We start from the raw sequence: 17833 nt of genomic DNA, 5'->3' as shown, positions 1-17833 counted from the left end.
AGACAGAGTTAGAATTTCCACAGAAGAACTGTTGGTGAAGTACTAAGAGGTATTTGTGCCGTTGCCCTCTGTCTTGTTAGAGCGTTGGTCTGGATGATGCTAATTAATCACCTGTCTTAATTTAATGTAGACCCAGACATGCCATTCCCTACCGCCCCAGTGTTGGCTTATAGTTGAACACAATTCTATTCCCTCTTGAGCCCAGAAGGAACTGTACCGTAGTCCCTTGTGCCGTTGTTTCGGTGATCCCTTTCCCTAAGAAGCCTCATTCACCATAGTGGTTTGTAGGCTGGATATCAAACAATCCATTTCTTCACAGTTAAAATAAAGGATTGAAGTGCTGACAACGGGCTAAAGAGTTGGGGAAAAAAAGTCCTAAACTTGATCTGGTTCTTTAATGAGGCTAGTGATACTCTTCATGTCGTTCCAGGTTCATTATACAGGTATTTTCATGGTCAGAGTACCCGTTTTTCAGTTTTAAGATATGCCGTATTTTCTCTCAAATGTTCTGGAGCTCACTGACAAATGGTCTTCCCAAACTAAATTTCTGAATCAAAGTAGATCCAAAAACCAGATAGCCAGCCCCTAGCCCTAATTCAGCCAACATGTTTTCTTGGATGCCTTCTTGTTCATTTTGGAAGTTAAACCCCTTTCCAGATTTTTCGCTCCTAGAAGACATTGCTGCCACCATTTAATTAAGAAAGATCTATCCACTTGGATTATTGAGAAGTTTTCTTATTTTTAGGTCCTAAGCTCTGCTTTTCAATACTCTAAGATTTTGGACTCCCTTATGTGCAGCAGAAAGAGAAGGTTCTTGTGAGAAGGAATAGTTCCTCTGTGTTCAATACCAAAACTCTATTTTCCCACCAAAACCTGCATGCCTGCAGTTTTCAGTATACTTTTTTAGGGGGAGGAGGGGCAGGCAAAATATACCTACATCAAATTTACCATTTCTAAGTGTACAGGGCTGTGGCATTAAGAACACTTGCGTCATTGCACGATCATCACCATCATGCTTCCCTAGCCCTGTTTCATCTTCCCCAACTGACGCTACCTATTAAACACTACCCTTCACTGCACTCTTAATAGCAAGAAGGGCTTTCTGTTTCAGCAGAAAACAATGAGCTCATTTCAGTGAATTATAGAGTTACGACCCACTAGAACAAATGAGAAGAGAACCACCAACCTGCTTTGTGTGCCAAAATCTGTGCGCGCCTACTGTTTGAATTATATTAAAACCTGCTGAGATTTGCTTTTGTTAAAACTTGGAAACATCTGCTCTGAGTCTAGGTCCTTGCTCAGTTGAGCTTGTCATTGTTTTTGAAACTCTGACTCAGCAGAGCTCCAGCTAACTCTGCGAGGAGGGGCACGGCCATCTGGGACAAACCACACAGAGTGGCCTCTTGGGGACTCTGAGCACCCTGGGGGTTTCCAAATGCCGACCGACTGCTCCACAGCAGCACAGACATCTGTATTAACAGGCACACAGGCTGGAGGCGTATCGTTTGGGAGGGACAGTTTGGAATGAGATTACCTACAGACTGGCTCTTGGCTGAAAATAGCTGAATCTAAAGATAGAGAGACTGTGGTGGAGAAAACATGAACCAGTGGTCACTCAAATGGGTGACGTGGCTGAATCATTCAAGAATCGAAAGTCCCACTATTTATTGTTGGTCAGCATTCTTTCCAGAATGCCAACCAGACCTTTGACCAAACAAACAAGAGAAAAAAACCATAGGAGGTCTCAGGAAGCCCTTCCGGAACCCCACCAGTATCCCCTTCCCCTTACCCAGGGGAAACTACCATTCCCTAGGTCAACAGCCTTCCTGGGGATGGTAACCTTGATGCGGCATTGGAGTGGTGGTCCTGAGAGGCTCCAGGGCTATTATTGGAAAATACTCATCTTTATTACTCCACCTGCCCTCCTGTATGTCTGTTCCAGAAAAAAATCTTAAAGGAATTCAAATTAATTTTGTTTGGAAGATCTCATGACGTCAGGGCGCCTGAGTGGTGCAGTCGGTTAAGCATCCAGCTCCTGGTTTTGGCTCAGGTCATGATCTCAGGGTCGTGAGATCAAGCCCCAAGCCCAGATCCACGCTCAGCAGGAGTCTGCTTGTTTTTCTATCTCCCTCTCCCTCTGCCCCTCCCCCTGCACTCTCCCCCCACAAAATAATAAATAAATTTGTAAAAAAAAAAAAAAAAAACCTCATAACATGTGCTTCACCTTCAGCTCCCCCATATTAAATGGAAACACATAATGTGTTTCAGTCATGCCCCCTACTAATGAGATCTGAGACCCCCTACTCAGACACAAAAAACACAAAGCAAGTTTCAGTACCAGAATTATAGGTTCCACTTTTCATTCCAGGTTAGCCCATTCTAATATGGCCTGTCTTTTGTCCCCTATTACTCTCCTCACACTGAAGTTGTTCTTTAGACAATGAAGTTTTAATATAAAAATGACGATAGAGTTAAGATTAAATCTAAAGAATTAAAAAGGAGGAGATACTTATTACTCTATAGCAAGTACCTTAATGCAGTGTGTTTGGGTATTGTGTGGCTTATACATTTCAGTGATGCTTAAAGGCTTGTAAAAAAACATCTTCTCAATGATGAATGACTGAATTTGTTTTTACCATGTAATTCCTTGGACTTCTACCTTCTTTCCACCGTGAACAAAAGTAGGCTGGAATTATTGTGTCTACTTTATAGTTTACTGAGCGAAGGGAGGCACAGAGTACAGAGTAGTAATTACACAGAAATGGTGGCTCTTTGACAGGCACACAAAAATAGTGCAGTTTAACACTAAGAAGTAGACCCCAGGTCTCCTGATACCAGTTTTGTCCCTGAAGTCCGTTAGTCAGAGCTACTATCACCATCAATCATTATCCATCTGTCTGACACTTATAGGCATAATATGTCAGGCATCTCGCAAGAGAGAAAAGGACTTCAAAGAAAATTTTATAATATGTTTGGAGATGCAGCAACTGGTAGCTCTCCTTTTCTATTCTAAACAAATATGAATTTTTCTGTTCTAAACAAATATGAAGTGCTAACATTTAACACTTCAGTAGGGAAACAAACGAAGAGCTCCTGCTGAATGGAATGGGGTACCGCCTAGGTTATTCCAACGACGGCCATCAGAGCCTTAATCTTCCCAAGGCCTCACATTCTTTGACCCCTCCTAGTGCCAAATGGTTTAGGGCATCCGTGAAGTCTGAGGGATAAGACAAAGATAAGTACTGATTCCCTTTGTGCTTCATTAGATTTCAGAATAAGAAGAGGGACCTTCTAGTTCTCCTTGTCGTACCGAAACAAGTCAAGTTTGAGTTCACCGAAGGTCATGAAGGAGGTTGGGTTTTCCCATCCCTGAGAACACGGAGCTAGGAAAGAGAATGGAGCATAAATCCTGTTTTCATACTTGTTAATGGAATCGTGTGCATTTGTTACTATGCTTGCTCTTCATCCATTTTGACATAAGTGCCCTATGGTATATGTTTTGGAATCCCTAAGGCTTTTCAGAGAATCATTACATATAAATAGCATCTACCTACCTGAGCATAATTCTGGCTTCTATAACATAGATTTTCCTACCTTAGGGCCAGAGGTCTTTTTCTTTAAAAGGATACTGTTAGTACTAGATTCTGGAAAGCTTTCTCAAAGTTAACTCCGTAAAAATGTGTGTCACTCTCCGTTCTTACCACTCGATTCATTGGTATAAAATATTCAGGTTACCGTCTTCAGCAAATATGGTAGAAGGTGACTTTTCTTCTCTTTTTTCTGTTTTTGCCTTTGTTTCAATTTTACTCCTCTGAATACCAAATGTCTGTCGAGGCTTCACCTTTTACAGGGAGCTCACAGGGATAGGTTTTTTTAGGAGTAGCTTTCACCATATACCAAAGAAAAATGGTCTTCGTACTCCAGAGAGGCCCACGAACGTTTTGCTGGGCACTTGAATTCTAATCTCTCTACTGACAAATGATCTGAGAGAAGTCACTTGACTTTTCCAGGTGATATTTCCTAAAATGTACGGTCGAGTTAGAAATTGGGTAACATGGGGGTGCCTGGGTGGCTCAGTTGGTTAAGCAACTGCCTTCGGCTCAGGTCATGATCCTGGAGTCCCTGGATCGAGTCCCACATCGGGCTCCCTGCTCGGCAGGGAGTCTGCTTCTCCCTCTGACACTCCCCCCTCTCATGTGCTCTCTCTCTCTCTCTCTCTCTCTCTCTCATTCTTTCTGTCTCAAATAAATAAATAAAATCTTTAAAAAATAATAAAAAAAATTTAAAAAAAAGAAATTGGGTAACATGATGGCTCGTGTCCCTTCTAGATCGAAAATTGTTAAGATTTTGTGTATAACATCCTTCTAAAAGTACCATTTATTGCATGTTCTCCATGTGCCAGGAGGGCATGCTGATTATCTTATTTAGCCCTCAGACAATCCCAAGCTACTGCTGTTACCCCCATGACAATCCCCGTTTTACAGAAACTGGAAAACAGTGTTGCCCAAGCTCACAGAGCTAGTAAATATCCATCCAGGATTCTAACCCAGCCCATCTCGCTCTCAAGTACGAGTTGAAGCTCTGTACCTTCTTGGGAAAATATGGATTATCGTTACATCATGGCCGAGGGGCTCATGTTGCTTTCCCCTTCTCTGTCTTTCAGGAGATACAATATTCATCATCCTGAGGAAGCAAAAGCTGATCTTCCTGCACTGGTACCACCACATCACCGTGCTGCTGTACTCATGGTACTCCTACAAGGACATGGTCGCCGGGGGGGGTTGGTTCATGACCATGAACTATAGCGTGCACGCCGTCATGTACTCTTACTATGCCTTGCGAGCGGCAGGTTTCCGAGTTTCGCGGAAGTTTGCTATGTTCATCACCTTGTCCCAGATCACTCAGATGCTGATGGGCTGTGTCGTTAACTACCTGGTCTTCTACTGGATGCAGCATGACCAGTGCCACTCTCACTTTCAGAATATCTTCTGGTCCTCACTCATGTACCTCAGCTACCTTGTGCTCTTCTGCCACTTCTTCTTTGAGGCCTACATCGGCAAGATGAGGAAAACAACGAAGGCTGAATAGTGTTGGAACTGAGGAGGAAGCCATAGCTCAGGGTCATCAAGAAAAACAATAGACAAAAAGAAAATGGCACAAGGAATCACATATGGTGCAGCTAAAACTAAACAAAATACATGAGCAAACACAAAACCCAAGGCAGCTTAGGGATAATAAGGTTGACTCAACCCAGTAAGTTTATGATCCTTTTTGGGTGAGGACTCACTGAGTGCACCTCCATCTCAAAGGACTGCTGCTGGAAACCCCATTCCCTCCTTAACTGTCAGCTCTAGGACAAATGAGAACAAAAGTGAGCCAGAGGCACAGAGAGAGAGAGAGAGAGAGAGAGAGAGAGAGAAGGTCAACAAAGGCTATTAACACTCTATGGAAAAAAAAGTATTTACTAAGTGTTATATTTGTCTAAGAATGAAAGAAGTTTACTTAAGAAACTGTGCGAGCACATACACACACAATCCTTTCTAATCTTTTTGGACACACAATAGAATAGATACAAAATGGAAGAGACACAGGGTGTATATCTAGAACAATAATGCTTTTGCAAAAATTAAAGCCTTCTTAAGAAAGGCCAGTAGCTGTAGCCCCCGTGAGAAAAGATGTCTTAATCACCTCTCATGAAAACGGATGTAAACAATTGTATTTCAACTAAGAGAAGGACTGGTGTTTTTCCCTTCCTAGCCCAGTCTGGGGCTAGTGACTTTGCCAGAACCAAACGGGGCACAATATTTTTCCAAGGTTCTTCCTGGGAGGATGGAAACAGTGCAGACCAGTTCCTAACGGGACAGCTCACCTCAGAGCACTTCTGATGGTTTCACTGTAATTTCCACTCTGAAATGAGCTTTCAAGGATTATCCTTGGTTCAGCGGCCCCAGGCTTTTGAACGGAAGAGTAAATACCGAATAGCAAAGTTAAAATTCTACCAAATGATTTGAAAATGGATTCTGTACCAACTCTAAAAAGGGTCAGCCCCGTACCATTCTTGAGCTGGGAAAAGGACGGTGGGGAAAGGATGGAGCCGAGGATCCATCCAACAGACACACTCGGTATACCCCCGCTCTATTTGACTCCACACACGCACTCATGGCTTTCCAAATGAAACCCTGTTGTACGGTCCATGTTTTCTATATTTTTGTGAATTTCACAAAGAAATCTGCAGGGCTCTTCCTGATATTGGGTGAACACTGTGTTTCCGCATCATCTGTGTCTGCTCCCCTCGAGCGACGCAGAGGTGTGTAAAGTGCCCTCTGCTGGTCAAGTGGAGCTACTTCAACAAACCCTTCATGGCAAGTTTGGCTGGAACAGCTGACAACAAAGGGCCCCCCCCCCCGATACACTTATCCTTCAAGTTTTCAATGATATAAAATACTCGTCATATTTTTGGCCAAATCAGAAGACCTTCTTCCTGCTTCAAGTCAGCTTCAGAAATTTTTTTAAAAAGGACTTCTGTTCTGGAACTCAGAAAATCAGTTTATTAAGAGCCATATTCCTTACAAAAAGAGAGGAGAGAAAGAAATGAAAGCTAGATAATATAATATTATCTGTAATACTTCAGTCCTTTACAAGCCAAATCAATGTGTCAACATTCCTAGTATTTCAAAGATGCAATTATATAAAATCGTTCAATGTGATATGCTAATACTCTGGTTAAGTAGCTTCATGATTAGACAAACTAGGTGGCACGATTAGCAGCTACACTGCATATAGCTGATACATGCATCACCACACATACGTGCACACAGATGTGGGGTACACTCAACTTCAAAGCCCAGATGAACAGGAACCCGTTTTTCTGGCTAGCAGAAAAAGAAAACTGTTGTTTATCTTTTGCTTTCTTTGAGAGTATACAGTAAAAGGGATTTTTCAGATTATTTTTATATTATTTTAGCTTTAACTGTGCTGTCATTCATGAAACAGAGCTGCTCTGCTTCTGTCAGAGATGACAAGGGCTTTCTCAGCATCTTGTTTATGTGTGGAATTTGAAAGAATAAAGTTTTATCCCATTCTGTGTGAAGGGTTTGAACAATGAACAAAGAATCCATGCAAACCAGGGCATGACCGCTAGACCCGGGGCCGGGGGCGGGGCGGGGGGGGTGTGGCGCTGGGCTATGCAGGGAGGGAAGCTGTTACATCTGTATTAAATTATCGTGGGCCGTCTACGATGTCTTGACATCGGTTCTTAGATGAGAAACAACTGATGGAGGGATGTGTTGTGATTCTTAGGGTGGAAACTGACGTGAGCTAAAAAGACAGGTCCTGCTATAACAACTGCGAGGTTCTTAGGCTGCAGATAATGTTCTTTTGAGCTTTGAAAAGATATGATACTGTGCAATAAGCTTTTTTTCTTATAAAAGAAAATGAGCAGAATAATTCACATGAGGAAAAGGCCAAATAACAGCCGACTTGAGCTTAATTGAAGGACCAGTTCGAGCTTATCTGGTTGATTTAATTATTGAATCCATTGATTGATCATTGATCCTTTAATGCAGGTTAGAATAAGGAAATGAGCATAGACCTTAAATAGACTCTAAATGATGCTTCCAAAGCACTTTGATCTTGGTGCAATTTCATGCTTGTGTTCACTTGTGAGATAACTTAGAATTTTTTTACAGGTTGAATGTCTAAGTAGTTTGTAAATTGGCTAAATAAATCTAAAGGCTTTTCTGACATTTCTCATGGAAAGAAAGAAAAACACTTTTAAAAAAATTCTGGTATTAGAGGTTCAATACAGTGTTTTCAACATCTCAGTTTAACTGCTTAATTGTATCAAGATAAGAGGCTGGACCACTAGTCCATGGCAAATCTGAATCCTACCAGAGAACTGACTGCTACACAGATAATCCTACTGTCAGTTAACATTCCAGAAAAACTTGGGGCAGGCAAGTTTTCAGAACTGCCCCACTATGCTGCAATAGATTATCTTTCTACTGGAGATTTTCTACTGCATTCCAATCCCATTATGGTGAAAACGTTTCTGGATTGAAAAAGCAAACATCCTTCATTTCATATCTAAGTGCATGTAATTTGATGCCCTCAGTCTGAGTATCAACCCAAGTCTATGAGTTTGCAATGAAAAACATTCTAATGAAAAATGCTCTATTCATAGAACAGGAGGTTTTATCTGGGTCTTCTAGTTTTGCTAATGAGAAAAAGAGTAAGCACTATGTTATTTAAATCCACACCAGGCCAAAGTACTGAATTAAAATCATGTGTGGAGGTTATTATTCCAGATAATTTACTCTCACCCTTCTACTCACACACTCCTATAAAAATTGGTGGGGAGGGGTAGAGATAATACATACATAGATGTTGCCTAAGGGGAAAGAAAGGATTGATTGGGTCCCTCTTACTTCCCCGCCTCTACTAATGTAGCTCAGGCCTGAGTCAGAAGCTTCATGTGAGGAGGGGTTTTGCAGAACTGAATGGAAGAACACTTCTGGGAAAGAGACCTACAGATTTTTTTTTTTTTAATCAGATGTGGTGTCTTTATGATAAAACCTGTCACATCAAAGAAGTAATGCACCTGGAGTCAACTACACTGAGTAGAATGCTCCAGAAGTCTGGCCTCATTCCCAGACTGCTAAATTACCTGGGAGAGACAGCATGCTCAGGTTATATCTTTTCTTTATCCTGATAAAACAGCCTCCCCTCAGAGACTACGTGTCGTACAACTGTCAGCTCCAGCACATTCTGGGGGCTTTTTTTTTTTCCTCAGAGTTGTTGGATTGGCCATGTGCTGATTCAAGAGAGCTGTTAATAGAGAAGATCCAGGAGATTTTTGCCTCCCAGAGCTCAGCACTTTGAGTTGTATGTGGATGGCCCATGCCTGTCTCTCCTATACACTTATTTCCCTGAACAAGTTTCCATCCCCAAGAATGTAATTGTGTGAAAATTTCATGAGGAAAGCCCAGAACTTTCTGACATTCCAGTCTTTGTTTCCAATAATATTTTGCTATCAATTCAGGATGATAGAGCCTGTGTTCGTGCTGTGAGTCCCTGTCGCCTGTAGCTTTCTTAAGTTGTTCTCTGTTTCATAGGCAAGGTCTAACTCTTTGTGCCTCAGACCCTTTATCCTCAAGAAGAGATTTTGCTAAGAATGCCCCACAGGGTTTGGCTTGTAGCGTATACACACTGAAATGAGAGCTAATAACGCAATCTTACACTCTTTTGTGCCAGCAATCAGTACAAAGGTCCCAGTTTTCCAATGAACCAGCAGCCCCTGTCTGCTGGTCCCCAATACTTAAGTAAAACAAGTGTCGGTGCAGTTAGAGCTTTTTTTTTTTTGAATGCCGCTTGTGACAGAATCCCATTATAAACCTCCAGCCATGTGGCGGAACCCATAGCTAAAGAAACCTGTTAAGAACACCTGTGCAGAGCATCAAAGAATCTTCGCAAGCCTGTTGAATCATCCCATTACTTCCCTCATCCTCAGCTACTTCGAAAATTCAGGACTCACAGAAGGAGGAAAGATAATCTCCAGGCTTCCCTTCCTCCTGAATTACACTTAGAAAAAAGTGGAACAGAAGTTGTTCTAACACTGAAAGAGAGACAACGGGAGCACCCCCATGTGTGGGTTTGGGAAGGTCTTAATGAAGGCGTTTTGATTTTATGTTGGGCAGACAAAAGTCTTGCAGTCAGACACACCAGTGGAAATCCAAACCCGAAACTACGTTGTAGTCAACTTTTCCTGAAGTAACTGGTTAAATTAAAGAAACTTGTCCCATATATCAGGGTCAAGCCATAACTGCAACCCATTTAGGCTAGCATTGTGGGGTCCTGACACATGTTGGTATTTAAACACTGTTACTTCCCAACGCTTGGCAGCACTTGAAACTTCTCTCAGTGGGCAGAAATCAAGAACTCTCCAGAAGTAGTCTAATAGTGCTCCCCAGGCATGTTGGTTTTAGACAGGTCTGACTGTCTGGGCATGTTCAGGCAGGAGGTTGCTTGCTGCTAACTTGAAAACCACTGGGAGCTTCAGCCTCTTCAGGGCCCCAGAGCCCATATTCAGATAGAAGTTCACCCATATAAGCCTCATAGAGCAAATCACAGCAATGTTGGAATTGTTATTTTCAAGTGCTTCTTTCACGACATTCAAAGAAATATTTTTTCTTGGTATATTAAAATTAAAAATAAAATCATAACTTTTGATTTAAAACCAAACAATGTGTGCGGTTTCTTTGATCTCTCGTTCTGGGCAGTTCCAAGAGGGCAACCTGGGCACTCAAAAGTCTCAGAAAGGTCATTCCGCACTTAACACCAACGTGCTCAGGGAACGTAGCGAGTCCCTCCAGTTCTTGAGTAGAACTCAGCAATGATGTAGTCCCCAAATACCACTGGTCGAAATCCCACAAGGGGCCTAGCCCTTCAGTGGTGTTTCACGGATATAACACATAACAATTTATGCACTTTCCAGACCTACTAGCTCACCACAGCAGTCTTCACAGGGCAGACAGTCCAAGTTGGATCCCCCATTTTACAGATGAGAAAAATTGTCCTGCTAGATCCAATGTTACAGAAGTAGAAGGAATAGAATTTTCACACACTCTTAACTTCAATTTCATTGTTGCCATTCGAATCTTTTGAAAGAAGTAGAGTGTGAATGAATTAAATTCCAATATTCAGCACTGAACTAGGAAGCAACTTGCCATGTCATTGGACAAAGGGTTTCAGGGCATAATGTATGTTGGGGAAAATATTTCGAAAGCACAGCACCTCCTTCCTAGGGAAGGTACATTACCTGCACACCTGTGGGCTATTAACAAGGGTAATCCCCCGCACATCCACTCCCTGATCCTAAAATTTGACCTTCAACTTCTGGTGCTCTCATATGTTCTAGAGTATACTCTTTCGGGTAAATGTCTTATGGCATTCTTTGTTTTTTGGGGGGCATCTATATAATGTGTACAACAGAAATGTCCCTGCAGCATATATATTCAAAACCAAGAACCTGTCGTTTGGGAATGTTTTCCATAGCCAAATTACTAAGAACATTGCCTCTTTTCACATCATCTCAGAATAAATAAAGATGGAACTTTCTATTCCTTTTATAACCTATTTAATGTATGTTCTTAACTCAGGACAAAGTGGGGGGGTAACCCCATGCTACACACAAAGTATTTTCATTAACTTCACTGAAAAGACAGAGAAAGAGAAAGGGAGGAAGGAAGGAAGGAAGGAAAGAAGGAAGGAAGGAGAGAGGGAGGGAGGGAGGGAAGAGAAAACCTAGGGGGTGTTTCTGGTTTTGATAGCGCTCTCAGAAACCCACTACAAATGACTGCACCATCAGGTAACTTCTGATAAAAACACAGTCTGATACAATGCAAGCTCCAGAAATTAATAAAGCAAATATTAAAACATACAAACATTTTCTATCACTGTCTAGCTAACAAAAAGCCTGCACTTATGTAATTTCAAAACCAAGAAATTTACTACAGCAGGCTTCCTAGAAATGAAAACCTAAGAATGAGATCAGAATACCAATATTTCCGCAACATGAGCACTCTTGGCTATTTTTTGCTTTTTCAAAATGAATGAAATTAATTGGAGCCCATGAATGCCCTAAATCAATGGTCAGGACAGTTAAATAACTAAAAGAGCTCCCTACTGGTCAGTCTATAGTTGATTAGTCTCCAGTCCTGGTAGATCTGGGGCAGGATCTTAGTTACTGCCAAACACATCTCCTGAGTCTATAGGGAGGCCTGCCGAGAAGCCGTAGTGATCGCCGGGATGGCCATAGTGGGAGGATGGGATGGGGCCACATGACCGCCCCCCCAAACACACACAGCCGGATACTCATACACATACAGAATTGCCTGTGCTCTCTGCCTCCGTCCATGCTGTCCTGAAACATCATGTCACTCACTAATAAAGGACTCCTGGCAAGATGAGAAGCTCTGGGTCAGCAAACTATCAGATCCTACTGATGTAAAGAGACTATTATCTAATTCACTCTCTCGTTTTATGCTGCAATCTTTTACATTTTCTTCTGCTTTTCGTTGTTCATGTCTACGTAATAATTGAAGGTATTTCACCTTATTTATATATGCATTACAGGATATGTATTTATACGGAAAGATTATACACCTACACACATGAAAACAACATTGCAGCCTAAGGGTTAAACACACGTGACAGCCCCCTCCAGACCCCCCCCCCCACCACCGCCACTGCAATCTCACTACTGGATTCCTCAATCTTTGGTATTTTCAGACCCCCATGGTGAAAACCCTGTGCTACACTCTGTGCTTCCATACACAGCCTCGTTTTCTATCGACTACACTAATTCCTTTCATTCTAGAGGGAAAAACTGCCCCCCTGGGTGTTGCTCTGCTATGTTTTATTTATGAAAACTCTGATGGGTGTTTCCTAAGGCAGCCAAAATCTCCCTACAAAGAGAAAGCAGTGTTCAAGCTTCCTGCATCCTCCACGGGCTCATAGTTAATATGTGAATTACTGTAAAATTCCAGAGCATTTTTGCAAAAACGAGCACTTTGTCTCCACATGAGAAGCCGTTCTAATTTCAGCTGAGTCTTAGAAGAATCAAATCAATACAACATAAATAAATGTACTGAGTTTCCAAACGGACTTAGGCAGCCATGCCAACTCATTTGTTCATTTACATGTAACTTGAATTTCCCTTGGACCCACCAGCCAGTGGATACAAACCATTTACCAGTTTGTAGCTCCCACTGAGGCAGGACCTCTGACTTCCTGCCAAGTCCCTAGCATCTAATTCTGGAAATCGCCAAGAGGAGTCTCACAGCCTCTGTCAGGCGATTCTGTTATGCCATCACCCCCACCTCACCTCCTTCCCTCCCTCCCATTTCCACCGGGCCCAGCTGCTACTGCAGCTCTCCACTGGGCCGGGAAATCTTGCTTTCTGCACAGTGCCCTCTGCGATCCTGTGTGGCAAGATGCCCTTTTCCCCTTGGTCACATGTTCTATGTGAGAAAGCTGGCCTCCTTCTCTACTCAGGAGCCAGACATACCTCCGGGAGACAAACTGGGGGAACAGCCATCAGAATGTCTCTTTCCTCCTCCTCCGCATGGGCAAAGCCTCTTCCTGGCTTGAGCTCAATGAACCTAGTTCCTTTCCCACTTGGTGACGTACCATCCCTGGACAGTTCATAGCCCCACTGTAAATGGATCCCTGTGACCACATCTGCTCCCAAACTTGCCCAGGCATATCCAAGCTTAGCAGAGGACACGGGTAGAGTTCCTTTTCCAGAAGCCTCCCCAGCTCTCCTGCAGACTCCCTATTGCCTGCCCTGACCATAGGTAAAGACATCTCTGTGACTCACTTAAATTCACCCCCGGCACCTTTACCACCCACACAAATGCAAACATATTTAAAACAAGTCTTTTTCTTTCCAGTAAAAGTTGGCTTTTGAATTAAATGGGCAAACTGCAGAAAGTCACGATAATTTCTTAGAATTGCTATGTTTATCCTGACTCACGGCCTTCCCACAAGCCCATTTCCTCTGCCTCTGAGTACAGGTTAGGGTGCTTGCATTTTCTTCTCACAGCTCTGTGCTTTTCTACTTGGTGGGGCTTATCATCACAGTCATGAAATGATTAGTTATCTGTGGACTATTTAATAGTCAGCCTGCTTCAATAGATTGCAAGCTCTGTAGGACAGGAATAAGTTTGCCTATTCTCCCTAGCAATGCCAGGGCCTGGGAGAGAGCTAACTGTTTTTTGAAAAGATGAATAAATGTCAATATGTAGTCATGGATGTAACCTGTGCCATTTTAGAGCTCATACTGTGTGTTTAGTGTATATGTGTGTAAATGTGTGTGTTCACATATATTGGGAAAGTCCCCGTACTTCATCATCATATATTTATGAACAGGCCGAAGTGTATTTTCAGCTCTTGGATTATTTGCTTATTTACTTCATATTTGCTCATTCTACTGGAAATGTTAAAATCTCGTGTAGTATAGCATTTGTGATTCGCAAAAATTCTTGTCTAGGACTTCAGAACACAGGCTCTGAAATCTAACTGCCTTGCTCTGCCATCTGCGTGGGAGTAGGAATTTGGCAATTCTGTACCTCATTTCCTCATCTGGGCACAGTGCATAAAACGACACCTACTGCACAGTTAGCAGGAGGATTAAATGAGATAATCCTTGTAAAGCACAAACTTAGTCCTTGAGACAAAGTAAATACTCAGTAAATGTTAGCTAATATTACCACTATTGCTAATGTTATTTTTACTTTCTCTTTTCTGGGTGATCTATACATGAGCCTCTCTTTATTCTTCACCATGAGACATTCACCTGTAGAACTTCATTCTTCTTTTTTTTTAATTATTTAAGTAATCTCTACACCCAGTGTGGGGCTCGAACTGACGACCCCAAGATCAAGAGTCACAGGCTCTTCCGACTGAGCCAGCCAGGCGCCCCACTCATTGTCTTATTATTAGAAAACATTCTATAAACAAAGAAAGTATCTCTTTCTGGCTAATAGAGAATGAGATGCAAGGCAAACAATTCATTTACATTACGGCAAATGTAAAGTTCTTTCTAACATTTTTGTTTGTTTGTTTGTTTGTTTGTTTATATTCATTCATGATTAGCGAAAACCCTTGAGGGGAAAATATCTTTCACCTAAGCATCCACTGTTTGGGCCCAAAAATTATTGTAACCTGTCCTAGGAGATCATTTTTCACCAAAGGCCTGCTTCTTGCATGAATATTGTAATAAAAAAGAAATTCTTATGGAAATAGAAGTGAGCTCTTGCACTTCATAGCTTAAATATCATTTTTTGGCGTAATACATTTTGAAATTGCCAGGACTATTAATACAACACAAACATCTAAATTTAAACATCTGAATTAAAATAGAATGGCCTTTTTGTGTTTTGGTTCTAATGGGCGAGTCTGTCAAGAACATCACGTCTCTTGTTAGGAGATTTTCTAGCAAAAGAAACTTGACTCCAGGAACATAGACAACTCCCAAATGACTATTGTATTCAAAATGCCCTAAAATATTTAAATTGCTAAGTTGATTAAATATGTACTTGTCATTCAAAAGTACTGAATGAAATACTAATCACTAAACATCGGTCAATGTAGACCTACTTACTTACCTTTAAGCTCACAAACAAACCTTTTATTTGGAAACATCTTTAGTGAGATGTAAGGAAAACTGAATCGTCACAAGCTGCACTTGAGCTGAGGAAGGAAACCCATTTGCTTGTCTGTCCATTCCAACTAGATTAACTGCATTTTGAAGTTTAGGTTATGGATTTTGCTTTAACTATGGGAATTCTATAAACCTTATTTAATTGAGGTATAATGCCACTAAAAAGGGTTCTCCTTGTCTAGAATTTTGGCATACTTTCTATATTACTTTGCAATTATGTTACAGTGACTGCATTTCAATTAAAGCGGCATGTTTCTTTCAAAATTGCCATTCTCCTCAGTGGATTTATCAAGTGTCCAGCTCTGAAACTAGAATAAAGCCAGTAACCTCAACAAATAGAGTCTTAAGACTGTTTCTCTCTCCTTTTCTTTTTCTTTTATTACATATGGGTTTATCAAGAAAAATCTTTATTATATCCGGAAAGCTATTTTAGTTTCTTCCTAAAATGTCCCACATTCACCTATATATATGTGTGCACTTTAAAAAACAATTTGAAGTTTTTTTTTATATTTTGAACTGCTCCTCAGAGCTGAATTCATAGGTAACTTTATTGCATCTAACCACTGATTAAACCTTTTATCATGAGAACTTTTAAACATACATCAAAGTAAAGAGAAGAGTATTCATTGAGCCTATTCTTACTATCTAGATTTAACATTTACTAACATTTTGCTATATTTACCATATTTGTTTTATTTTTTTTAAAGATTTTATTTATTTATTTGACAGAGAGAGACACAGCAAGAGAGGGAACACAAGCAGAGGGAGTGGGAGAGGGAGAAGCAGGCTCCCCATTGAACAGGGAGCCCAACCCCAGGGCTCGATCCCAGGACCCTGGGATCATGACCCGAGCTGCAGGCAGATGCCTAACCGACCGAGCCACCCAGGCGCCCTGCCATATTTGTTTTAAGGTAAATCCCAGGCTTCTGATATTTTATTCTTATATACTTCAAGAAGCATTGCTTTAAAATAAAAGACATTTTTCTTACATAACCCCAGTATTGATATCATGACACCTAGCAAAATTAATCATTTCTTATTACCATCTAATGGCCATTTTTCAAATTTCCCTGGCTATCTCCAAAATGACTTTTTAGAGAGACCTCCTCTGACTTTTTTTTCATGCCAATTTAGAGAAACAGGGCCAATGGTCCTATGAAATGTCCTACATTCTGGATTCTCTGACTGTTAGCTTGTGGTGTCATTTAACTTATTTCTCTGTCCTTAGCATTGCCTATAAATGAGAAATCAGATCTTCAATTTTCATTATAATCAAGCCTAAAATTTTCAGCAACAACATCTTAGGAGGTAGTGCGTACTTGTAAAGGAGGCACACGATGCCTGGATGCCCCACTTCTAGAGAGTCTCCGATAGTCCCCGTGGCTCAAATGGCAATCTGCCCCCACTTTGTAATGTCAGCTCTCCACCCACACCCCCACCCCAGCATATACCGTAGGCTAGTACTTTGACACCTTCCAAATATCCAGTTCCCTATAAACCTTTCTTCTAATCCTTTTGCCATCCATTCTGGTAATAGTTGCCTGAATCCTTTATTTTATTGAGGGATGAAAAATTGAGATTTTTATCATTTTATTTTTTGTCCACCTTAACTAAAATTCTTTTGCTTAATTGGAAAGCATTCTTCAGGAACTCAGGCCATTTGGGCATCCTACAATAAGATTTATGTAGGGAATATATAGGTAGGCAGGATAAATCCCTTCCTTTTTTAATTCTTTCCTTAAATGGCAATTTTCAGAGTACCAATTTGGGGCACCAACCACCTCTAAGAGTGACAAATGAGTTCTGAGATTTTTTTTGTCCTTTCATTCCCTTCTTTTTCTCATTATCCTTATGAATTCACAGATTTGTATAAACTCAATATGTTTCAACCAATCGTAGCCATTATTCTCTTTTGGCTGCTCAAGTTATCCCATTTTGGGTCAGTGGGAGCCCTTGAGAATGGCTGCTTTCTCTTTTTGTCATGACCTCACAAGTCTGACGGCTTCCTTTCCTTTTGGCACAACAGGATGTTTCTTTTAGTGGGGAAAATTACCAATTTTTTCTCCTCTAAAGTATTTATATTTCACAATGAATCTGAATTTAACTACATCATCAGGTTGAAAATCAACTTATTTCAAAGACTAAAAACCTACTCATGTGCTGCTCACAAAAGACATTTTAATTAATATAATCACCAGGCACACACAAGTAAGATTATCAAAGCACTTTGGGCATTTCCTCACTGGTTCTGCAATATTCCTATTAAGTTGGAACAAGACAGTTTTATCCCCATCTAACAAGGTGAGCTGAATAGAAAAGGAGAAATTTAATTGTACAGAATATGAGATGCATGTAAACGAAGGCATCAGTCGTGTTCTCTCACTATTAACAGAAAGCTAGGCAAGGCTTTAAAGAAATTATACAAAGCAGTCCAAAAAGTATTATGCAAATGAGACTAACTGGCAGTTATTTGATTAAATTCTATTTAAGTCATTTAAAAGAAGTGTTTTGACCATAATTTTAAATATGTATTCCACATAAAAATAGGTAAAGATTGACCAGGAATGTAATGTCCTGACGAGAACATTCATTTATTTATGTAGTCAGTAA

General features: G+C 41.0%; 1 protein-coding gene across 4 annotated transcripts in view; it reads left to right on the top strand.

The window, feature by feature from the left end:
* ELOVL6 (ELOVL fatty acid elongase 6) overlaps positions 1 to 6932 on the top strand; it is a 136535-nt gene extending 129603 nt beyond the window's left edge. For all 4 annotated transcript variants that reach the window (XM_073892106.1, XM_073892104.1, XM_073892105.1 and 1 more), the window contains one exon: positions 4664 to 6932. In XM_073892106.1, coding sequence (XP_073748207.1) covers positions 4664 to 5088 — 425 coding nt within the window. In that variant the 3' untranslated portion in view covers positions 5089 to 6932. The remainder of the gene's footprint in view (positions 1 to 4663) is intronic.
* The last annotated feature ends 10901 nt before the right edge of the window (positions 6933 to 17833 follow it).

This window comes from Callorhinus ursinus, unplaced genomic scaffold (assembly GCF_003265705.2).
Source record: "Callorhinus ursinus isolate GAN/ISIS: 27379988/994484 unplaced genomic scaffold, GSC_fseal_2.0 scaffold4, whole genome shotgun sequence".
Lineage (NCBI taxonomy): Eukaryota > Metazoa > Chordata > Mammalia > Carnivora > Otariidae > Callorhinus > Callorhinus ursinus.
This window is presented reverse-complemented; position numbering and strand designations above follow the sequence as displayed.